The 25,683-nt window shown below is 37.9% G+C and overlaps 1 protein-coding gene across 6 annotated transcripts; it reads right to left on the bottom strand.

Moving 5' to 3' along the window:
* Positions 1-8,762: 8,762 nt before the first annotated feature.
* Positions 8,763-24,175, bottom strand: smfn (small fragment nuclease). Of its 6 annotated transcripts, none has more exons than XM_061898121.1 (8): positions 24,080-24,175; positions 18,848-18,972; positions 15,661-15,744; positions 15,505-15,603; positions 12,080-12,191; positions 11,886-11,994; positions 11,740-11,793; positions 8,763-8,959 (listed from the first exon to the last, which is right to left on the bottom strand). In XM_061898121.1, the coding sequence occupies exons 2-8, from the start codon at positions 18,956-18,958 to the stop codon at positions 8,872-8,874; spliced, it is 657 nt and encodes a 218-aa protein (XP_061754105.1). In that variant the 5' UTR covers positions 18,959-18,972; positions 24,080-24,175; the 3' UTR covers positions 8,763-8,871. The 6 variants fall into 6 exon arrangements, with proteins under 6 accessions (XP_061754105.1, XP_061754106.1, XP_061754107.1 ...); XM_061898122.1 differs by having other exon boundaries at positions 15,505-15,582; XM_061898123.1 differs by lacking the exon at positions 24,080-24,175 and having other exon boundaries at positions 18,844-18,978.
* Positions 24,176-25,683: the final 1,508 nt, after the last annotated feature.

The following is a 25,683-nucleotide window of genomic DNA, read 5'->3' as shown; positions in this document are numbered from 1 at the left end:
TTGGCACACACATCAGGACTGGCAGAAATTGTGATCTAATGAAAAAAACAAACCTTAAAACTCAAAATTGCACTCTATTGCAATTTTTGAATAAAACACAGAAAAAACTGCTCCTAGGAAGAGGAAACAGATCAAACTGCTTGTAACTAATGGTAGGAACGTCAGACAGACATGAAACAAAAACCTCAATGTAGGTCTCACTTAGAACTACATTTTGATGATTGATATATTTCAGTTGAAATCAACAGGAAGTTGGCAATTACCCCTTCAAAATAAAAGTTTTGTAAAAAGCCGTCTCCTTTTTCCAGACAAAACTGCTTGTAACTTCTGTTAGGAATGTCGTAGAGACATGAAACAAAGACCTCTATGTTGGTCTGACTAAGATCGGGACTCGGGACACGGCGGCGGCGGCCAACGGCGGACCCGACCAACGCTGCTTGCAGCTTTAATTATTATTATTCTTCCGCAACTTTGAACCCTAATTTGACCCACTGACCATGCTCCAAAACTCACCAAATTTGGCACACACATCGGTAAGGCTTGGCAAAAACACATATTAAGCAACCAAACCCCAAAAATGAAAAATGCGCGCTAGCGCCCCCTACGAAAAAAAAAAAACAGACTGCTTGTAACTTCCGTTAGGAATGTCGTAAAGACATCGAACAAAAACCTCTATGTAGGTCTGACTTAGACCTAGATTCCCCATTAGAAATGCCTATACCTAAAATCAACAGAAATTTGGCAAAAACCCATTCAAAGCAAAATTTTCGCTAAAAAATGCTATTTTTGCCCCTTTGAGCTGTAATTTGACCCCCTTAACATGCTTCAAAACTCACCAAACTTGGAAGACACATCAGGAGTTGCAGAAATTGCAATCTAATGAAAAAAAAAAAAAAAAAAACTCAAAATTGCGCTTTAGCGCAATTTTGCAATAAAACACAGAAAAAACTGCTTCCAGGAAGAAAACACAGACAAAACTGCTTGTAACTTCGGGTAGGAATGCCGGAAAGACATGAAACAAAAACTTCTATGTAGGTCTCACTTAGACCTACATTTTAGTAATTGACAGCTAGCAGAAAAAATCAACAGGAAGTTGGCAATTACCCCTTCAAAATAAAAGTTTTGTGAAAACCCGTCACCTTTCTTCAAAAGTTATCTCCTCTGAGCGCGTTTGTCGTTTCGGCTTCAAACTCGCTCAGGAGAGAGTTTGGACCCTTCTGATTAAAAGTATAGATCAAAGTTGTGATAAGTTTTCAGGTTTTGATTTTACGCGCCTTCAAAGAACCCATGCGCAAATTTTCCAAAAAAATATCATTTTTACCTCTTTGAGCTGTAATTTGACCCCCTTAAAATGCTTCAAAACTCACCAAACTTGGCACACACATCAGGACTGGCAACAATTGCGAGTTAATGAAAAAACCAAACCCAAAAACTCAAAATTGTGCTCTAGCGCCCCCTAGGAATACAACACAAACAATACCCTAATTTGACCCCCTTAACATGCTTCAAAACTCACCAAAGTTGACACACACGTCGGTACGGTGTCCCTCCCCAACATATTAAGCAACCAAACCCCAAAAATGAAAATTGCGCGCTAGCGCCCCCTAGCAAAAAACAAAAACAAATCGCTTGTAACTTCCGTCAGGAATGTCGTAGAGACATGAAACAAAAACCTCTGTGTAGGTCTGACATAGACCTACATTTCCAATAAAAAATGTCTATACCCAAAATCAACAGAAATCTTGCAAAAACTCATTCAAAGCAAAATTTTCGCAAAAAAATGCTATTTTTGCCTCTTTGAGCTGCAATTTGACCCCCTTAAAATGCTTCAAAACTCACCAAACTTGGCACACACATCAGGACTGGCAGAAATTGCGATCTAGTGAAAAAACCAAACCTTAAAACTCAAAATTGCGCTCTATTGCAATTTTTGAAAGAAACACAGAAAAAACTGCTCCTAGGAAGAGGAAACGGATAAAACTGCTTGTAACTTCTGGTAGGAACGTCGGACAGACATGAAACAAAAACCTCTATGTAGGTCTCACTTAGACCTACATTTTGATAGGTGGCATCTGTCAGTTAAAATCAACAGGAAGTTGGCAATTACCCCTTCAAAATAAAAGTTTTGTAAAAAGCCGTCACCTTTTTCCAGACAAAACTGCTTGTAACTTCTGTTAGGAATGTCGTAGAGACATGAAACAAAGACCTCTATGTTGGTCTGACTAAGATCGGGACTCGGGACACGGCGGCGGCGGCGGCGGCCAACGGCGGACCCGACCAACGCTGCTTGCAGCTTTAATTATTATTATTTTTCCGCAACTTTGAACCCTAATTTGACCCACTGACCATGCTCCAAAACTCACCAAATTTGGCACACACATCGGTAAGGCTTGCCAAAAACACGTATTAAGCAACCAAACCCCAAAAATGAAAAATGCGCGCTAGCGCCCCCTACGAAAAAAAAAAAACAGACTGCTTGTAACTTCCGGTAGGAATGTCGTAGAGACATGAAACAAAATCCTCTATGTAGAACTGACCTAGACCTAAATTCCCCATCAGAAACTCCTATACCTAAAACCAACAGAAATTTTGCAAAACCCTTTCAAAGCAAAATTTTCGCCAAAAAACGCTATTTTTGCCTCTTTGAGCTGCAATTTGACCCCCTTAAAATGCTTCAAAACTCACCAAACTTGGCACACACATCAGGACTGGCAGAAATTGTGATCTAATGAAAAAAAAAAAAAAAAAATCTCAAAATTGTGCTCTAGCGCAATTTTTCAATAAAACACAGAAAAAACTGCTTCCAGGAAGAAACCACAGACAAAACTGCTTGTAACTTCGGGTAGGAATGCCGGAAAGACATGAAACAAAAACTTCTATGTAGGTCTCATTAAGACCTACATTTTAGTAATTGACAGCTAGCAGAAATAATCAACAGGAAGTTGGCAATTACCCCTTCAAAATAAAAGTTTTGTAAAAACACGTCACCTTTTTCAAATCGAAACTCCTCCCAGTGCGTTTGTCGTTTCGGCTTCAAACTCGCACAGGAGAGAGATTGGACCCTTTTAAAAAAAGTGGTCGGACAAAGTTGTGATAAGTTTTATGGTTTTGATTTTATGCGCCTTCAAAGAACCCCTGCGCAAATTTTCCGAAAAAATGTCATTTTTGCCTATTTGAGCTGTAATTTGACCCCCTTAAAATGCTTCAAAACTCACCAAACTTGGCACACACATCAGGACTGGCAACAATTGCGACCTAGTGAAAAAACCAAACCCCAAAACTCAAAATTGTGCTCTAGCGCCCCCTAGGAATACAACACAGACAAACTACTCCTAGGAAGAAAACAAAGACAAAACTGCTTGTAACTTCCGGTAGGAATGTCGTAGAGACATGAAACAAAAACCACTATGTAGGTCTGACCTAGACCTACATTTGAATAATTAACATACTTTGGCAAAAATCAACAGGAAGCTTGATATTTTCACTTCAATACAACAACTGCATTACTTTCACAATGCATTAAATAGTGGCAGCAAGGCTTCTCCTGCCGTGGGGCTCGGGGACAGCAACCCAAGGCGCGCTCGCACCTTCGCACCCTAATTTGACCCCCTTAACTTGCTTCAAAACTCACCAAAATTGACACACACATCGGTATGGAGCGGCAGACCAACTTATTAAGCAACCAAACCCCGAAAATGAAAATTGCGCGCTAGCGCCCCCTAGGAAGAGACAAAAAACAGACTGCTTGTAACTTCCGTTAGGAATGTCGTAGAGACATGAAACAAAAACCTCTGTGTAGGTCCGACTTAGACCTACATTTCCAATAAACACTTCTATACCTACAATCAACAGGAAGTTGGCAAAAACCCCTTCAAAAAAACATTTTCGCAAAATATGCCTTTTTTGCCTCTTTGAACTGAAATTTGACCCCCTTAAAATGCTTCAAAGTGCAAGTTAGAGCTATACAATGCCAAGCGAAAGCCATTTATCAACAACATCCAGAAGTGCAAATCTATAATTTGACCCCCTTAACATGCTTCAAAACTCACCAAATTTTACACACACACCAGGACTGGTGACAATTGCCATCCAATAAAAAAACCAAACCCCAAAAATGAAAATTGTGCTCTAGCGCCCCCTAGGAAAATAAACTGATAAAACTGCTTGTAACTTCTGTTAGGAATGTCGTAGAGACATGAAACAAAGACCTCTATGTTGGTCTGACTAAGATCGGGACTCGGGACACGGCGGCGGCGGCCAACGGCGGACCCGACCAACGCTGCTTGCAGCTTTAATTATTATTCTTTCTTTCTTCCGCACCGATACTCGCATATGCGCTGTATTTTGACCCACTGACCATGCCTCAAAGCACACCAAATTTGACACACGCGTCGGTGAGGAGTTTCTCCCCAACATATTAGGGAGCCGAACCAGAAAAATCAAAATTGCGCGATAGCGCCCCCTAGGAAAAGACAAAAAATGGATTGCTTGTAACTTCCGGTAGGAATGTCGTAGAGACATGAAACAAAATCCTTGATGTAGAACTGACCTGGACCTAAATTCCCCATCAGAAACTCCTATACCTAAAATCAACAGAAATTTTGCAAAACCCTTTCAAAGCAAAATTTTCACCAAAAATGCTATTTTTGCCTCTTTGAGCTGTAATTTGACCCCTTTAAAATGCTTCAAAACTCACCAAACTTGGCACACACATCAGGACTGGCAGAAATTGTGATCTAATGAAAAAAAAAATTTCTAAAACTCAAAATTGCGCTCTACAGAATTTTTGGAATGAAACACAGAAAAAACTGCTTCTAGGAAGAAAACACAGACAAAACTGCTTGTAACTTCCGGTGGGAATGTCGGAAAGACATGAAACAAAAACTTATATGTATGTCTTACTTAGACCTACATTTTAATAATTGACAGCTAGCAGAAAAAATCAACAGGAAGTTGGCAATTACCCCTTCAAAATAAAAGTTTTCGTGAAAACCCGTCACCTTTTTCAAATCAAAACTCCTCCCAGTGCGTTTGTCGTTTCGGCTTCAAACTCGCACAGGAGAGAGATTGAACCCTTTTGAGAAAAGTGGTCGGACAAATTTTTGATAAGTTCTACGGTTTTGATTTTACGCGCGTTCAAAGAACCCCTGTGCAAATTTTCCCAAAAAAATTAATTTTTGCCTCTTTGAGCTGTAATTTGACCCCCTTAAAATGCTTCAAAACACACCAAACTTGGCACACACATCAGGACTGGCAACAATTGCAAGCTGATGAAAAAACCAAACCCCAAAACTCAAAATTGTGCTCTAGCGCCCCCTAGGAATACAACACAGACAAACTGCTCCTAGGAAGAAAACAAAGACAAAACTGCTTGTAACTTCCGGTAGGAATGTCGTAGAGACATGAAACAAAAACCACTATGTAGGTCTGACTTAGACCTACATTTGAATAATTAACATACTTTGGCAAAAATCAACAGGAAGCTTGATATTTTCACTTCAATACAACAACTGCATTACTTTCACAATGCATTAAATAGTGGCAGCAAGGCTTCTCCTGCCGTGGGGCTCGGGGACAGCAACCCAAGGCGCGCTCGCACCTTCGCACCCTAATTTGACCCCCTTAACATGCTTCAAAACTCACCAAAATTGACACACACATCGGTATGGAGCGGCAGACCAACTTATTAAGCAACCAAACCCCAAAAATTAAAATTGCAAGCTAGCGCCCCCTAGGAAGAGACAAAAAACAGACTGCTTGTAACTTCCGTTAGGAATGTCGTAGAGACATGAAACAAAAACCTCTGTGTAGGTCTGACTTAGACCTACATTTCAAATTAAAAAGGTCTATACCCAAAATCAACAAAAATTTTGCAAAAACTCATTCAAAGCAACATTTTCGCAAAAAACGATATTTTTGCCTCATTGAGCTTTAATTTGACCCCCTTAAAATGCTTCAAAACTCACCAAACTTGGCACACACATCAGGACTGGCAGAAATTGCGATCTAGTGAAAAAACCAAACCTTAAAACTCAAAATTGCGCTCTATTGCAATTTTTGAAAAAAACACAGAAAAACTGCTCCTAGGAAGAGGAAACGGATAAAACTGCTTGTAACTTCTGGTAGGAACGTCGGACCGACATGAAACAAAAACCTCTGTGTAGGTCTCACTTAGACCTACATTTTGATAGGTGGCATCTTTCAGTTAAAATCAACAGGAAGTTGGCAATTACCCCTTCAAAATAAAAGTTTTGTAAAAAGCCGTCACCTTTTTCCAGACAAAACTGCTTGTAACTTCTGTTAGGAATGTCGTAGAGACATGAAACAAAGACCTCTATGTTGGTCTGACTAAGATCGGGACTCGGGACACGGCGGCGGCGGCGGCGGCCAACGGCGGACCCGACCAACGCTGCTTGCAGCTTTAATTTAAATTTGTTGCATTAAATGAACCAAAATATGACTTAATATATATTTGTGTAAAATATTGGACACAGTGTGTTGTCAAGCTTATGAGACACTATTGTTCTTTTGTTTTGTATTAATGTTTTTAATGATAATATCAATGAGGGATTTTTAATCAGTGCTATTTTGAAATTCTTACTAATATTGATAATATTCCTTTTTGTTTCACTACTTTTAGATTGTACCGTGTCATGTTTGTGTGTCCTCAATTGTTCTGATTATTGCTATTCTGAATGTTGCTGGGTCGGTCGGGTTTGGTTTTGGAATTTATTGCATTGTTATGGTATTGTTGTGTATTGTTTTGTTGTATTGATTAATAAATAAATAAAAAAACGCTCTCTACCTCTAACAACACAAAAGCTGTGAAAACAATGATGCTGTGTTCCAAATTTAAGTTATTTACTGAATCTGAATGAGCCTATTGCTTTGCACTTTGTTTATTATATATATATATATATATATTTGTATTTTTTTTTGTTACTTTGAATTTACAACCCCCTGGCGCTGTTTTGTACTGTTTTTATAATTTTTGTAATGTTTTACACTGTTGTTGGACTTATTTTTATTATTGTTTCGCAATTGTTTGTAAATGTTGAAATGTATAAATAAACATTAAAAAAAGGACTTATTTTGATTATTGTTTCTCAACTGTTTGTAAATGTTGAAATTTATAAATAAACATAAAAAATTTTTTTTAAAAAGACTGCGTTATGATTAACGTGCATGCGTCGCCAAAAGTGTGGCCCGCAGCCAATGTTTTAAAGGCCCACGGCAAATTCTAAAAATACTATTAAAATAAACGAACACATAACAATAGTGGAATTAAAAATGCTTAGAGGTGAAATGTAATTTAGACAAAGTTGCAATGTTGACTAATAAAACAAAGCTGTTTTTTCTTTAAAAATATCATTGCTTAAACCATAATATTGAATCAAAATCAATGTTTTTATGAATTATTGACTTAGCCAAGGCTCTGATTACTTCACATTAAATATTCCACTTTGGAAAATATTTTTTGTGGAAGATTTTGAATATTTTGTGTGTTTGCCATAAAAATACTGAATTTTCTTTGACAAAAAGGGCAGTAAACAAACGAACAAAAAAACTATAAAAAAAAAACTCCATCCATCCATTTTCTACCGCTTATTCCCTTTGGGGTAGCGGGGGTCGCTGGTGCCTATCTCAGCTACAATCGGGCTGAAAGCGGCATACATCCTGGACAAGTCGCCCCCTCATCGCAGGGCCAACAGAGATAGACATCATTCACACTCACATTCACAAACTAGGGCCAATTTAGTGTTGCCAATCAACCATTCCCCAGTAAAAATATAAAAATAAAACTTAGAATGATGGATAGATCTGAAGTTGATGTAAACTTTAAATAAACAATGTATGCCCTGGCACCTATCATAATTTCATGACCGAATCAAAAAACGTTTTACACTTTTATACTGAAATTAATACACCTACAACTTTTTAAATAAAAGCATAGGACAAAACTACCGGCACCGGTAAAGTTTAGATCCATGAAGGAAAGAAGAAAGTGAATGAATGTTTATAACTGAATACATTTACGTATTTATACAAATTTGTTTTCTTTTGTATTATTTTTCTAATGAATTAAGTAACATTTATGACAACATTTTTCCAAAACACAATATAGAATGTGAGATAACACAGGATAATGAATACATTCATCATTTGTTTTCAAAACGGTTACAAAAAAGGGGGACCCCAAGAATTTATGTTGCTTCCATTTGGTTTTTCTTTCCTTGGTATGGGATCTGAGCCGAAGATGTCGTTGTGGCTTGTGCATCCCTTTGACACATTTGTGAATTAGGGCTAAAGAAGTAAACTTTGATTGATTAATTTTCCAATTGCATCGATAAAGATTCATCAAATTATTGGTCAAATTTGATCTTTTTATGTGGCCGTTCACATTACTGAAAATATTTGATTTCTAGAGTGAATACAACCTGACCTGTATGCAGACATGACGTCACATAGTAGTGTTACGGAAGTAAACATGGCTTTAGAAGGCCGACTTGCACATTTGTAGTAATTTTAAGGATTCTGTGCAATTAAAGTAAACATTTTCTGAAACGAGTTATTGCGTGTCGAAGATTAAGAAGGAAAAGGACAAATATTTTGGCTCTGGCAGTTTTACGGGATATTTTTAAACTCCATGGTCAACATTTGTTTAAGAGATTAAAACTCCAATTAGGGTTTTATTTTTTTGTGTTTAAATCATGTCTATTCTTCCAAGCTCAAACAAAAAACTTGGAACTCCAAACAGAAAATTGGTAACAAAAAGGTTTTTATTTTTTTTTTAGCAAAAGCAGAATTGTCCTCCAATTGTGGAGTAAGCCACATCACTTATGTCTTCTTCCTGTTTTCATTGTCAACAATCTAGTGGTGTACCACACCAGAATCTTTAAAGATGTTGTCTCTGTAGTATTGAAGCTCTTTGATGCTTTCCCTGATGTCCTCCAAGGCTCTGAAAAAGAAAACTAAATATGTTACCATTTACATAACTCTCTATCTAGCCATCTATCTACTTCCTCTTATCTGAAGTCAGGTCGCGGGTGCAGCAACCTGGGCAGAGAAGCCCAGACTTCCCTCTACCCAGCAAATCCCGAGGCATTCCCAGGCCAACTGGGAGACATAGTCTTTCCAACGTGTCCTGTGTCCTCCCCATGGCCTCCTACCGGTTGGATGTGCTTTAACACCTCCCGAGATAGGCGTTTGGGTGTATTATTACTAGACGCCTGAACCACCTCATCTGGCTCCCCTAAAGGTGGAGGAGCAGCGGCTTTACTCTGAGCTCCTCACGAATGACAGCACTTCTCGCTCTATCTCTAAGGAAGAGCCCTGCACCCGACAAAGGAAACTAATCCGCTTGTACTTGTCCTCTTGGTCATAAACCAAAGCTCATCACCATAGGTGAGGATAGGAACGTATATCGACCGGAAATGGCACTCCACCATTTTCCTGGCAAATACTATGGACTTGGAAGTGCTCATTTTCATCCGTTGAACTGATCGAGTGAGAGAGGAAGATCCTGGCCAGATGAAGCCATCAAGACCACATTATCCGCAAAAAGCAAAGACCTAAACCTGCAGCCACCAAACTGGATCCCCTCACCGTCACTGTCCATAAAAGTTGTATATAGAATCTGTGACAAAAAAAAGCCAAGGCGGAGTCCAACCCCCACTGGAAACAGCTCTGACTCACTGCTGGCAAGTAAGCTCTGACACTACACTGATCATACAGGGAATGGACTGTCACAATCAGGCAGTCCGATACCCCATACTCTCTGAGCACTCCTCACAGGACATCCCGAGGTGCACGCTCGAATGCCTTCTCCAAGTCCAATTACAAAACGAATGACATCTGAATAATAAGGGCATCTAAAACATCCAATTACATTTTTTCATTTTCCAATAGTGGGACAAATGTGAAAAGTCTTTGCACTTTTGTAATAACACTATTTTCATATTTTGACAAGGGATGTGGAATATTTTTTCTTTTTCAAGCAAATATCAATACAGATAACTTCTTGCCACTCAAATTGATAACAAGCAACTTATCTATGTTTCATTTCTTAAATTGTTTATTAAACAGGTAACGTACAAGTATAATGGCTATCCGTTAAACTATATCCAATTATATTTCCAATCTGTAAAACATGAGAAAATGTCGTCTAAACATCCACAAAATGCCAAAATTTCAGACCGCCATTTTGAAAATTCCATTCTAAATGCCTTTGGCAATTTCCGTACGATCGGAATTTGATGACGTCACAGTGGGAAGTGATCTGCACTCTACCAATAATAGGCATATCAGTAATACTGGAAATATGCACAAAAAAAATGTGCAGTTGATCATTAAAAATTCTTATGTAACATGCTGCATTCTGAAATGAATAACACAAGTCATCTAAAAATGGAGTCAATGGGGGCTCCTTTATTGTGCCTTCTTGCTTTCAATAGCATGGAAAATCGTAACATTATCTTAAGTCCACTTTGAGTGCTTATTTGTCCGCTAAGTGCTTGATCCGGTGACGTCACAGCAACCAAACAAAAAGTTACGTGCAAAAAAGGTAGCGGAATATGGTACCTTTTTTATTTTACGTGAATGGGTAGTACCGAAGTAATTGGGGTTGCACCTATGAATGTATGAAATTCAGTACTCATCCTGTAATCGTAGCAATGCTGGCTTTTCAGATGGCTAATAAGGTTAATTGTGTTGAAGCGCAAGGTTTTTTTCTCTCCTTTTTCCTGTATTTTAGCAATTTTTTAAGTCCTGTGTTCTTATTTTTCATTCTCTACTACCTGTTTTGGCATGTTTTACTGTTTTCTTGAATCTCTGCTCAAAGCACTGATTCCCTCATCTATTGTTGATTGAAAATCAGGAGACACACTTTCATTATGGATTATAACCAAGGAGGTATCTTATGAGTCTTAACCGGCACCGTCCATTGGAGAACTTTGGTTCGTTGTACACTGTGCGTGTCATGTTTTGTGGCCGCGTTCTGTTTGGTTTTGGACTCATTGTGCACTCGTGTTTGTTTCAGACACCATAACAACTCACTAGTTTTCACCTGTCATGTCACGCACCTGATTCACTTGGATTCATGCACCTGTTAATCACCACAGCACTATTTAAGTCTGCAGTTGCCAGGCACAGTCAGCCTGGTGACATCACCTACTACACACCCTTGAAACCCAATTGATTACGCGGTCCAAGCCATAGTGCTCATGCCTTTGCTCTGTTGTTTTTGACTTCTTCACGCCAAAGTAAGTGTTTTGTTTTTATGTCCACAGTTTAGTGAGATTTTTAGTTCATGTTTCATGTCCTAGGTTGATTTTGCCTCCACCTTGTGCGCAACTTTTGTTTTGTACTTTTTGAGTGATTAATTAAAAGATGTCAGTACCTTCATGCCATGTCCGGTCCAGTCGATTTGCACCACGGGAAAACAAACCACACCAAAGTCCACGTCTTGACAGTGCGGGTGTGTAAGGTTTGGTTTTTGCTACATACAAGAGCGTTTTTGTCTCTGGATCTAATTTTCTATTTCTGCCCAAATTTTTTATTCACCCAGGTTTCATTGCTTTGTCCAAGCAAGTGCAACTTATTTTTTCCACCTTAAAAAAATATTGCACATTACCTACCCTCTCTGCATCCTGGTTTAATTTTTTTAAGTGCCAAGATTTTTAATATGCATATTTCCAAGCACTAAATAACTTAGTTATTGAAGCAAGAGTTATTTCTTACCTGTGGGTTGTCTTTTTGTGAGGCACCATCTTGTATTCCACTGGGAACCACCTCCTTAAAGTTAAAAACAACAACAAATAAATGTTTTCCATTTATAATGTCACTTGTCACAATGAACATGATCAAATATTTTACATAGCAATCACCTGCAAAGCTCCTTGATGGTACTGACATCAATTATTCTGTAGTGGAGGTGACTCATGAACTGGGGCATATATTTGTCCAGGAACCGTTTGTCGGCATGCACAGAATTTCCTGCACAGAAAGAAATAATGATGCATAAAATAAATAAATAAATAAACTTGTTAAAATTCTGTTGCTGCAGCAGAAAGCAGCTCACCAGCTAAGGGGCACTGTCCAGGTGGCGTGTGATGCCTGACAAATGATAGAAATTCACTCTCTGCTCGTTCCAATGTGATTTTACTGTCTCGTACAGCCTGAGTCAATCCTGACTGAGAAAAGAACATTTCATCATAAATACTGTTGATATAGACATCAGAAAAATCTATACTTCTATACAATCTATACTTGTTCAATTACTGTTAATATCGTCTTACTTTCTCTTTTAACGTGTTCTATTTACACAAAAAATGTAATAATCACTTATTCTTCTGTTGTTTTGATGCTTTACATTAGTTTTGGGTGATACCACAAATTTGGGTATCAATCCGATACCAGGTCGTTACAGCATCATACATTGGTCATATTCAAAGTCATCATGGGTCCAAGGACGTATATCCTGGGTTCATAAACATACCGGTAATATAATTTTTTTTTTTAAACTAAAGAAGATGTTGTGATGCCAAAAAATATCGATGTAATCATTGTAATATCGACAAGATATGCCCCTGTACTTGGTATCATTACAGTGGATGTTTGGTGTAGATCCACCAATGGCGTTTGTTTACATTTTGATGCCGGTGAGCTACGGTGTAGTGAAGCATGTTTAGCTATTACTCGCCCTGCAGGGATGATACTTGTAAGAAACTTACTTTATTTGTCGCCTTGAAGGCAAGGATTAGTGATTTAGAAGTAGCTAAAACACTGCAGACTGCGGATGGACTTTAGCCGCTAGCTAGCTATGTCTTAAAGCACCTCTTCCTGTGGGCGTTTCAATGTTATAATTTCACCTTTATCGTTAGTTTTTAAGCCAGAACGCATCCGTTCTCCCTTTTCTGTCTACACACATTCTCTGTTTGTAAGAACTCCGTGATTGTGCGCTGCCGAACATGCTTGTCTGTTCGTAAACCAGCAATGACATGACGTGGCGACAACGGGGGGACGGCGGGGTGGGGTACCGGTACTTTTCAGAGGTGGTATAGTACCGAATATGATTAATTAGTATCGCGGTACTATACTAATACCGGTATAATGTACAACCCTAGTTACAGTAACACTCACAACTTTAGTTGACCGCATGGGGGATTATTTTACAGTTGTACTCAATATATAAACAAAGCACAGAGACTGAATCACCAGATTCCGCAAAATGGTAAAAAGTTTGTCACACACAAGGTTTGGCCATCCGATAACAGAGACGGTATAAGAAAACTGGGACAAATTATTCGCGAAAACTTTCTCCTATACAAAGAGTGGTACATACAAAAACAGAGGTTTGACTGTACCAGGCTGTGACGTAAAGCTTTGTGCCTATGCACGCATATAAATGATGATTTAATTTTCCTGAGGGAACTCTCCTGAAGGATTCAATAAAGTACTACCTATCTATTCATCAGTCCCTTCAGGATTTTGCTGGCTTTTTTGTGATTGTTGCAGCCTTAAACACCTGAATTTACGGCAGCTTTTTCAGAAAGTTGCCTGTAAAGTTGCAATGTTCTGAGGCTTTTTTCTTACCTCAATAAAAAATAAACTTGTGATTCTATGAAATAGTTAACAATGTTTTCATTCATCTTTTTAACTTAACCTCAAAAAGCACATGATTTCAACAACAATTGGAAAACAAATACTGTACTGATGTTTTACTTGTTTCAAACCACAAAGATTTAAAAGCAAAGACTCGATTTCAGCAAAAGCACATACTTAGCATTTATTGTCAAATTACTCTTCTGTTTTAAGTAATTATGATTAATTATTGTCATAAATAATTCTGATTACAGAAAAAAAACCCACCAAAGGCTTACTTATTATCTGCTGTCTGCTCTGTCATCCACAAGTTGCAGACATTCTCCGTGTCGGTTCGGTTCGGAGGTGTACCGAACGAGTTTTCTCACGGACACATTAAGTAGCGTACCGCACGTAGTGCAAACAATGCACACCGAGGCACAACATACGGCATGCTAGCAGCGACTGAACTATGATATACTGACCATACCTCCTCTTTTCACCGGATATGTCCTCTTTTGCGGGGCTGTCCGGGTGGAGTTTCTTAAATGCCTCAAATGTCCGCCATTTTAAGTTAGGGTTGCTTGTATTTTCAATGTAGGTTCAGGGTTAAGAAGGGGTTAAAAACAAAACTAATTGTGCACGCAGCAGCATTCGTGAGGGAGGGGCAAAGACAGAGACAGCGAGAGAGTTATGATAAACGTGCATGCGTCACCAGGCTGCTTTTTACCCATAGATTTATCAGATTTTATTTTCTTATTACCTATAGCAGGGGTGTCAAAAGTGTGCCCCAAATCCCATTTGCGGCCCACAGCTAATGTTTTAAAGGCCCACGGCACATTCTACAAATACTATTAAAATAAACAAAAACCTAAACAAAAGTGAAATAAAAAAGCTTGAAGGCTAAATGTAAGAAAATAAAACAAAGCTGTTTTTTTTCTTTCAAACTGTCATTGCTGAAAACATAATATTGAATCAAAATCAATGTTATTATGAATTATTGACCTATCCAAGGTTCCCATAACTTCACATCAAATATTCCACTAAGAAAAATACTTTTGCTGGAAGATTTTGCAAATTTGGTAAATAAATAACCCAAAAATGTATACTTTGTTGTTTTCTTACTGTACAGAAAATGAACCGAACCGTGACCTCTGAACAGAGGTACATACCGAACCAACATTTTTGTGTACCGTTACACCCTTACTCTCACCTGAAGCAATCAATTCCACTCCTTTTACATCTCCAGCTCCAGGTCCAGCTCAGACTTTCGGCCAACAAACACTGCTCGAGGAGAATTTGCCAAAAGCAGTAGTGCCCAACTGTTTACAGAGACCAGGGTGGCTGATGGTGAGATGACTTATATTATTTTTATGTTTGATTTCATATGTTGAAATTATTTTTTATTTGCTAAGTGGTTGTTAAATGTTTAAATGCCAAATCCAAGCTGTTAAGGGTCACTGTATGTACTCTTAGAAACACTTTTACTTTAAAAAATGGTTTCTTGAGATGTAATTTGTTTATATTGGTCCCTAATTGCTTGTGTATTTTTCCACCTTCTCCAAAGGTTTTTCACCTTACAACTGTTTAATGAAAAAAAGAGACAACCAAGTCCAAAATAAAAGGAGAAACAGAGATTTGTGTCATCATTGGATTAAAACCATGAGTGAAGTCACAGTGTAACCCCTGGTCAAAAAGTCAACCACCCTTTTCAAGTTAGGGGAGAGCACAAACAAACAAAACATAACTTGACAATTTTGCAGATAATTGAGCTAATATTTTGAGCTTTGCAGACATCCCAGTGATAGTTTGAGATTCAAATTTTTGTTACAAGTTTTAATGCATGTTTGGTTTTTTTCAGGACGCCAAACTGTTCGACTTTAGCAGTATTTTACTTAAGTGTTTGCAACCCACATAGCTTACCATGCCGTGCTGCTTCTGACACCACTGTGGCATGGCCTCCAGTAGTTCATCAGGCTGCTTTATGATCAAGTTGGGCCCCTGCCATGATGAAAAAAAAAACTGTCTTTTTAAAAGTAAGAAAGAGAACCAGCTGTCACAGCATATTTTGGGGGTTACCTCAGCCAAAATGTTTAAGTTTCCATCTGTAATAATGCACGCCATTTCGATTATTTTGTCCTTATCCACGTCCAAGCCTGTCATCTGTAAAATAAACACATGAGTCATTTGCATGCATATAATTGGAGATGACAAAATAGTAACTTTTTACACTAATGTTCATACAAAGGATACCAAAAAAGATGAGGTCAATTCACACTTTTCCGTAATTACACTCAACGTCTTAAGCGCAATCACAATGGCCTCGTTGCCACTGCACACCAAATCTGATTTTTATTTTGCAAATTTAAACGCTCCAAAGTGCTTCAAATCTGATCTTTTCACATCAGATTCAGGGCACATCAGGAGGTAGTCCTTGATCCAATTGTAATCTGACATTTTTGAAATGTGACTGCGGTCTAAACACAAGACGACCTGAATGTGATTTAATTTCGTAGAGCTTTGGGGCAAGCTACTGTGCGTCACTCATCACAACATTCAGTTTTGTTTTTTATTTAAGACAACCAAATTTTTGGTGCATTGCTTGTTATTGCGCAAATAGGCTACATATAATAAGTTAAAATGTATTTTGATTCCGAAGAGATTGCAATTGTTGAAAGACCGGAATTGAGGCTGTGGTGCATTTGCTTGCATCCATCCGTCCATCAATTTCTACCGCTTGTCCCTTACGGCAGTGGTTCTCAAATGGGGGTACGCGTACCCTTAGGGGTACTTGAAGGTATGCCAATGGGTACGTGACATTTTTTTATTTAAATTTTTAACAAGTTTTTAGTTATTTTTATATCTTTTTTCCCAAATAGTTCAAGAAAGACCACTACAAATGATCAATATTTTGCACTGTTATACAATTTAATAAATCAGAAACTGATGACATAGTGCTGTATTTTACTTCTTTATCTCAATTTTTCAACCAAAAATGCTTTGCTCTGATTAGGGGGTACTTGAATTAAAACATTTTTCACAGGGGGCACATCACTGAAAAAAGGTTAAGAACCACTGCCTTACGGGGTCGCGGAGGGGGGGTGCTGGAGCCTATCTCAGCGGTACTCCCTAGACTAGTCGCCACCTCATCGCAGGGCCAACATGCGAGTTGAAAAATAAAGCTCCCATAGATCTATGCTTATGTCTGTCTCTTCTACAACAGCCGTAAAAAATTTACAGCCATCCCGAATATATTACGCTATATACATCCTTTCATACATTAATATTGGAACTGCGTGGCGCGGTTGGGAGAGAGGCTGTGCCAGCAACCTGAGGGTTCCTGGTTTGATACCCAGCTTCGACCAACCTAGTCACGTCCGTTGTGTCCTTGAGCAAGTCACTTCACCCTAGCTCTCAATGGGTCGTGGTTAGTAAGCACCTTGCCTGGCAGCTTCCGCCATCAGTGTGTTAATGTGTGTGTGAATGGGTGAATGCGGAAATAGTGTCAAAGAGCTTTGAGTACCTTAAAGGTAGAAAACCGCTATAAAAGTATAACCCATTCACCATTATTATTTTCACGTAAAAAATACTAATTTTTAAGGTGTTTTTTTGTGTGTTTACCGATATATTTTACCTACTTAGTGACCTAGTGGTTAGTGTCCGCCCTGAAATCAGTAGGTTGGGAGTTCAAATCCCGGCCGAGTCTTACCAAAGACTATAAAAAAATGGGACCCATTGCCTCTCTGCTTGGCACTCAGCATCAAGGGTTGGAATTGGGGGTTAAATCACCATAAATGATTCCCGGGCATGGCATTGCTGCTGCCCACTGCTCCCTTCACTTCCCAGGGGGTGATCAAGAGGATGGGTCAAAAGCAGAGGACAAATTTCACCACACATAGTGTGTGTGTGACAATCATTGGTACTTTAACTTTAATATTTTCAAAGCTCCTGCAGCTTTTATCTCCAGTACGCCTGTACAAACTTCGGTACGCTTGTCTTGTTCTGTGTATTGTACAGTATTTTGTATTTCTATAGTGTTTTGTATATTGTACAGGATTGCTTATTACTTTATTGGATAGTAGTCTGTTTATTTCAATTGTTAGTTTTTTTTCCTTTATTACCTCGTGTTATTTATTTCACCCCATATTTGTTCCCACTACCGCACCTTAAGTGGGAGTCTTTAATCTCGGTATATGCAAATATAATGACAAAAAAGTCCATTCTATTCTATTTTATTCTTCTTCTAAACCAGTGGTTCTCAAATGGGGGTACGCGTACCCGTGGGGGTACTTGAAGGTATGCCAAGGGGTACGTGAGATTTTTAAAAAGAAAAATTCTAAAAATAGCAACAATTCAAAAAATCCTTTATAAATATATTTATTGAATAATACTTCAACCAATAAACTGTGAAAAGAAATGCAATATTCAGTGTTGACAGCTAGATTTTTTGTGGACATGTTCCATAAATATTGATGTTAAAGATTTCTTTTTTTTGTGAAGAAATGTTTAGAATTAAGTTGATGAATCCAGATGGATCTCTATTACAATCCCCAAAGAGGGCACTTTAAGTTGATGATTACTTCTATGTGTAGACATCTTTATCTATAATTGAATCACTTATTTATTTTTCAACAAGTTTTTTGATATTTTTATATATTTTATTCCAAATAGTTCAAGAAAGACCACTACAAATGAGCAATATTTTGCACTGTTATACAATTTAATAAATCAGAAACTGATGACATAGTGCTGTATTTTACTTCTTTATCCCTTTTTCTTCAACCAAAATTGCTTTGCTCTGATTAGGGGGTACTTGAATTAAAAAAAATTTTTGCAGGGGGTACGTCACTGAAAAAAGGTTGAGAACCACTGTTCTAAACAGTATAACGTTTGTTTTTCCACGGTGGTACGCATATTGATAAAATACAATGGCCTCTAGTTTAAAATAATTTTCCAGTGTGTAAGCAGGCTAAAATAAACCGATGTAAACATGCTTAGACGTACTGTACAATGCCTGCGTGTCAAGTTCACGTTAACGATGAAGAACAATATTTGTCGTGCAATGTTAACGTTTACACCTCGTGTCCATCCATGTCCTACCGCTTATTCTCTTTGGGGTTGCGGGGGGCGCTGGTGCCTAGCCCAGCTACAATCGGGCGGACAGCGGGGTACACCCTGGACAAGTCGCCACCTCACCGCAAGGCCATACGCCTCGTGTCGTTAAACATTATTATGCCTCATTGCTTTTTCTGCTGTTCTTACTTGCCTCAAGATCCACCCACACCATCTTCTGGGACAAAGCGGTGCTCATATTTTTTCTACAGCGCCTTGTGATTTGAAAACCGAAAGTAAAAACGCGGCTATTGAAAAGAAGCATGGATTCCAGGACAGGCGAGTCTTCTTCTTCTTTTTCTTTTTCTTTTGTTTTTATGGCGGTTGGCAAGCAACCTTCTGGTGTGCATTACCGCCACCTACTGTAATGGAGTGTGGACCGAGGTGGATCCCTACTCTATATTCTTTTACTTAACCCAGTGTTTTTTAAATATGTGTATATTGCTTTATATCCTATGTTTTCTGAATGCAATCCTAATATATCTCCCACTTCTAACCTAATATTTTCTTTTGCTAACTTATTTTCCAGTATTTCTCTTTCTCTATTATATTTCCTACATTGTATTAAGACATGGTCAACATTTTCTATCTGGTGGCAAAAATCACACAGCCCTGTAGTATGTTTGCCTATCAATTTTAGTGAACTATTTAGATATGTATGGCCTAATCTCATTCTAGTAAAAATGTCTTCTTCTTTCCTATTTTTACCCCCTCCTCTCATTACACCTACTTTCCTCTGGACTTTGTAAAACTCTCTACCTTTTGTTTCCTTATTCCAATTATCCTGCCACTTTTTATTGTGTTCTATCTTAATTATGCTCTTCACTTCTTCTTTACTGTGCTTAATCTCCATGTTTACTTCTGTTTTAGTGGTTGCTTGTTTTGCGTATCTATCAGCTAACTCATTTCCCTCAACTCCTACATGAGCAGGAACCCAGAGAAATGTTACCACACCTCCCGCTTTATTTATTCTGTAGATTGCCTGAACTATTTCATAAACTATATCTAGTCTTGTTTCTGATGTTATGTTTTTTATGCTCGTCAATGCACTGCTGGAGTCCGAGCACACGACTACTTTCCTAGCTTTGTTTTCCTCTATCCAGTTAACTGCCATATAAATTGCTACCAATTCCCCCGTAAAAACAGATAGTTTATCACTAATTATTTTATTCAACACTATATTTCTCTGTGGGATAACTGCAGCAGCTCCTACTTTACTATTTATAGTTTTTGATGCAACTGTGTATATCATAATATTATCAAAAAACATTTCCTCAATCCGTTTTTCTATTTGGTAACTATTTAAATGTCTATTCTTCAGTAACTGCATGTCTACCTTTGGGTTTTCATACATCCACGGTGGTATTGCAGGAATTGGTACTGTAGGGCTCACTTTAATATTGTCAATTTGTGTTTTTTTACATATATCTCCTATTATCCACCCAAAACTATTCATTTTTTTCTTCCCTTTTTCTTGGCAATTTATTAGCACTTGACGGGTTGGATGTCCTTGCTTGGATCCTTTTAAGTTTGCCCAATAAACTGCTGGGAGTTGATCTCTCCTCATGTCCAAAGGTTTTTCATTCATTTCTACTTGTAATGCTGCCACTGGAGTAGATTTAGTAGCTCCACAACATAATCTTAACGCCTGCGACTGGATCCGGTCTATTTTCTCAAGTAGAGTTTTTGAAGCAGATCGATGAATAATGCACCCGTAGTCGATAACAGACCGAATTAAAGTGATATATATTGTTTTCAATGTCAACCTATCAGCCCCCCAATCTTTACCCCTCAAAGCCCTCATTATATTTAACACCTTTTTACTTTTCTCCAGTATCTTGCTGATGTGGGTTGACCAGTTAATATTTTTATCAAACCATATTCCTAAATATTTAAATACTTGTACCTCTTCTATGTTTTCTCCATAGAGTTTTATTTGGAGCTTGTTTTGTACTTTCCTCTTCGTAAAATTTATGACTTTTGTCTTTCCAACAGAGAATCTTATACCCCAAGCCGTCCCCCAGTCTTGAACATTATTTACCGCTTTTTGAATCTTCTTTTCTATATAATTTGTATTTCTACCTCTCTTCCACATCACTCCATCATCAGCAAACAATGCCACCTCCACTAACCCTTCCACTTCACTAAAAACTTCATTTATCATGATGGAAAATAGTACTGGACTTATTATACTCCCTTGTGGGGTCCCATTTTCCACTTTGTATTCTCTACTATATTCATTCTCTATTTTTACTAATAATGTTCTACTTGTTAAAAAGTCTTTTATCCATCTGTACATTCTTCCTCTAATCCCAATCCTATTTAGTTTCATCAGCAACCCCTGTTTCCACAACATATCATACGCTTTCTCTATGTCAAAAAATACCGCAATTATACTTTCTTTATTTATTTGTCCCTTTCTAATTTCCTCTTCCAGCTGCACTGCTGGGTCATTTGTGCTTCTTGCTTTGCGAAAACCACTTTGGTAGTTTTTTATAATTTCTTTTGACTCTAAATAATATATTAATCTTTCATTAATCATTTTTTCCATTACTTTGCCCAAATTTGAGGTCAATGCTATCGGCCTATAATTTCCTGCCTCTTCCGGATCTTTCCCTGGCTTGCATATTGGAATTATTACAGCTGTTTTCCACTCATCTGGTAATTTTCCTTCTTCATATATCCTATTATATAATTTCAAGACCACTTCTTTGCCGATGCTACCTAAATTTTTGATCATTTGATAACTCACCAGGTCTTTCCCTGGCGTCATATTTTTAACTTTTTTTTAAAATTCGAACCATTTCATCCAAAGAAAATGTCATATCCATAGTGTTGATAAAACTATTATCGTTGTCTTCCTTCATTTCCTCAATATTTACACTAATTGTTTCTTCTCTCTTTTGTTTTTCTACATTTCTCAAATTATCATTACTGTGCACTTTAACAAAGGTTTTTGCTAAAAGTTCTGCTTTTTCTTTATTTCCTACCACACTCCGCATTCCATCTTTCATCACATGATTTTTATGTTCTTTTCTGACCCCTGACATTCTCTTGATCATTCCCCACACCTGGCTTAAAGGAGTAGTTCTATTTAGTGTTTCACAAAAAGTTCTCCAATGGTGTTTTCTTGTTTTTTTAATAACATACCTTACTCTAGCTTGATGCCTTTTATATTGGATCATGTCTTGGAAATTATGTGTTCTTCTCAATATTCTAAATGCTCTATTCCGTTCTTGTATTGCATCTGTACACTCTTGTGTCCACCACGGCACTATCTTCCTTCTTCTCCCTATACTATTCCTTGGTATGCTCTGTTCGGCTGCTTCTATTATGCACTTTGTAATATCTGTATTTAATTGTTCAATATCTTGATTTATATCTACTTCCTTTAAAGTTATGTCGGTAATTTCCCTAAATTTCTCCCAGTCACCATGATTATACTTCCATCTTCCTTCTATCCTAGTGCTTTCTGTCCTATGATTTATGTTTATGTGAATGAAGATTGGATAGTGATCACTTCCCATTGTGCTGTATTTATTTACTTCCCACTCCACCTTTCCTGCTAACCCTTGTGACACTAGTGTTAAATCTATTGCTGTTTCTTTACCCGTGACGACATCTAACCTTGTTCCCGACCCATCATTCACACACACTAGTTCTTTTTCCTCCAAAAGTGCTTCCAATGTATCCCCATTCCAGTCATCCCTTTCACCCCACATTGTGCTATGTGCATTAAAGTCACCACACCAAATAATATTGCCACTCCAGTGCTCCATTATTGTTTCTAGTTGGTGAATTTCTAATTTCTTGCATGGATTATAGAAGTTTAGTACTTTGTATCTTTCTTTATTATTCCATACTTCTACTCCTACTATCTCTAGTTCTTGTTTTACTTTTAATATTGAATAATGCATATCTTCCTTAATAAATATGGCACATCCTCCTCCTTGCCCATCATTCCTATCTTTACGTATCGTTATATATCCTTTTATTATAAAGTTTAATTTTGGCTTCAGCCATGTTTCTTGAATACATATTATATGTGGTTTATTTTTCATATTATTAATATATCCCTTTAATTCCTGTCCATTTGCTATCAAACTTCTGGCATTCCACTGAACAATTAACATGGCGTTGGATTGTGGTAACATGACTCGGTCTCGTCTACTCTCTGTAGCTCACCTTGCACCTGTTCCCAGGATAGTTCTTTTAAATTTAAAAACTTTGCTGCTGCTTTGACAATTATTTTGATTTTCTCAGTCTTGTTTCTAGCCTGTTCTGTACAGTTTATTACGTAGGCCAGGAATACAACTAGTTTGTCCATGGAAATTCCTGTATTTGCTGCCTCTTGTTTTTTATTTATTGAACTATTTTCACTTCTGTCCTGTTCTGCACTTTCTTGATTTCTTATTTTAACTGCCTCTGCGTATGTAATATTTCGTTCAACTCTGATTTGCTGTACTTCTGTTGCCTGTTTTCTTATGATGCAGCCCCCATACGCTGCTGTGTGATTCCCGCCACAATTACAACACTTGACCTGTTCATTTTCTCCACATTGTCCATATTCATGCTCCCCTCCACACCTTCCACATCTCATCTTAGCATGACAAACACTAGCTATGTGCCCATAGCGTAGGCACTTGAAACAACGTACTGGGGGTGGCACGTAAGCTCTAACATAGAAGCTTAGATACCCAATCATGATTCTCTCTGGTAGGACCTCCTCTGCAAATTGCACTAGCACGGATTCACTCTCAGTCTTTTCACCGTTCCTAAATGCCATCATTCTTTTCATCGTAGTGACAGTTCCTCCTTTTATTTCTCTTTTCAGATCATCTAAATTTTCTCCTCTTGGGATTCCTGTCACGACTCCTCTTGCCCCCTTTCGTTCTCCCACTTCGATTTTTTCCTTTATTATTTTGTTGCACAGTTTTTGCAATCGCATTGCTTTGTTCTTTTGCTCTCCATTTTTGCATTTAATCAACAGCCGTCCGTCCCTGAGCACCTTCGCTATCTCCACCTCTCCAATGTCCTTCTTTAATCCCTTAACCAGTGTCATCAAACTAATGTCATTCATATCTTGGTTTGATTTAAATGTATAAATTATCTTATATTCATCCATCATAACCCTTTTCCTCTTATCAACCTCTTCATCGTCTTCATGCACTCTTTTAGTACTCGCCTTTCCTTCACTCCCTCCTCTCCCCTTCTTTCCTCTCTCCCCTCTAGTCCTATCCATTTCCATACTATCCTCATACATCCCGTCACTATCCCCTTCCATCTCGATCCAGTCACAAAACAGCTTATGCTCAACCGCCAAAACAGATTTAGATACTCTCGCCGCCGCCAAATTCACTCCAAATGTTTGGTAGTTCCCGGACAGGCGAGTCACCAGGCGAGTGGAAAGTAAACTCAACCGTACCGGAAATGCTAAGCGGAAGTGACGTCCGTCATTCAGACGACATTTGCATAAACCGTATATCCTTGAATTGCCGCTGGGGCGCTAATTAATTTAAAACCTCTTCTCACTCCTGCGCTTACCAAAGGCACGCGGTAAAAGTAAGCATGCGCTAATTATTTTAAAACCTCTTCTCACTCCGGCGCTTACCAAAGGTATGCAGTAAAAATTTCAGTGTGATGTAAGCTTGGACCTTAAATCCTACTGAATAGCTCTTAATCTTCTTCCCTTTATGCGATTTCAAATTACCGGTATTGAAATCAGCCTCCTCCATTTTGAAAATGATGACAGGGGAAGTGTCACTCTGGACGTCACGAGTTTGACCAGGCGGTAATACTAAGCATGCGCTAATTATTTTGCGAAGAGAGTTTGACCCGGCAGTAATTCAAGGCAGGCACATACTATATGCCCTGCGGCAATTCAAGGAAATACGGTATATTATAATTATGTTTAATTTAATTTAATTTTTCATTCATCTCCTTCATTGATGTGCATCTTTGATCGATAGAAAATTATACCTCAATTATAAAATTTTACATTTACACACCAATGCCTGAGAAGGAGCAGGATGAAGAAAAATCTTACATTTTCCTGCCCCCTTCAACATAATACGTAGTCTTACTTCATGGATAGCATACAAACCAACAAATACATCCAAATTTAATGAAAACAAACAAAAAACACACAAGAAAAACACAAGTGCAAAACTTCATGAAGAACAAACCGAACAAAAATAATAATAATAATAATAATATACACCTCATGGAATGATACAAAACAAATACAAAACCAGACAAAAATATGAGTAAAATAATAAATAAAACGCAAAATGTAAACACTTATGGATGTCCTTATGAATTTAATTACATTTATGCCTACATAAATGATAACCATTCGAATAAGGATATTTAATATAACTGGATTTATGTGCGGAGAATCCAACCCCTTCTAATCTAGATTTGACAGATGCAGAAATGCAGAAACGTTTTGAGAGCTAAATAACCTGTCTAAGACTGATTTTTTTTTTTTAAATATACTCTTTATTTTACATGCGCTCTTATTTACTTATGTGCTTTGTCATTAAAATATTGTTTTAAAAGCCATTGTGCCAGTTTTACACTCTAGGCCAGGGGTCACCAATGCGGTGCCCGAGGGCACCAGGTAGCCCGTAAGGACCAGATGAGTAGCCCGCTGGCCTGTTCTAAAAATAGCTCAAAAAGCAGCACTTACCAGTGAGCTGCCGCTATTTTTAAAATTTTATGTATTTACTAGCAAGCTGGTCTCGCTGTGCTCGACATTTTTAATTCTAAGAGAGACAAAACTCAAATTTGAAAATCCAAGAAAACATTTTAAAGACTTGGTCTTCACTTTTTTAAATAAATTCATTTATTTTTTTACTTTGCTTCTTATAACTTTCAGAAAGACAATTTTACAGAAAAAATACAACCTTAAAAATTATTCTAGGATTTTTGAACACATATCCCTTTTTACCTTTTAAATTCCTTCCTCTTCTTTCCTGGCAATTTCAA

This window comes from Nerophis ophidion, linkage group LG04 (genome assembly GCF_033978795.1).
Source record: "Nerophis ophidion isolate RoL-2023_Sa linkage group LG04, RoL_Noph_v1.0, whole genome shotgun sequence".
NCBI lineage: Eukaryota > Metazoa > Chordata > Actinopteri > Syngnathiformes > Syngnathidae > Nerophis > Nerophis ophidion.
Note: the sequence above shows the minus strand (reverse complement) of the source record. Positions and strands in the feature narration are given on the sequence as shown.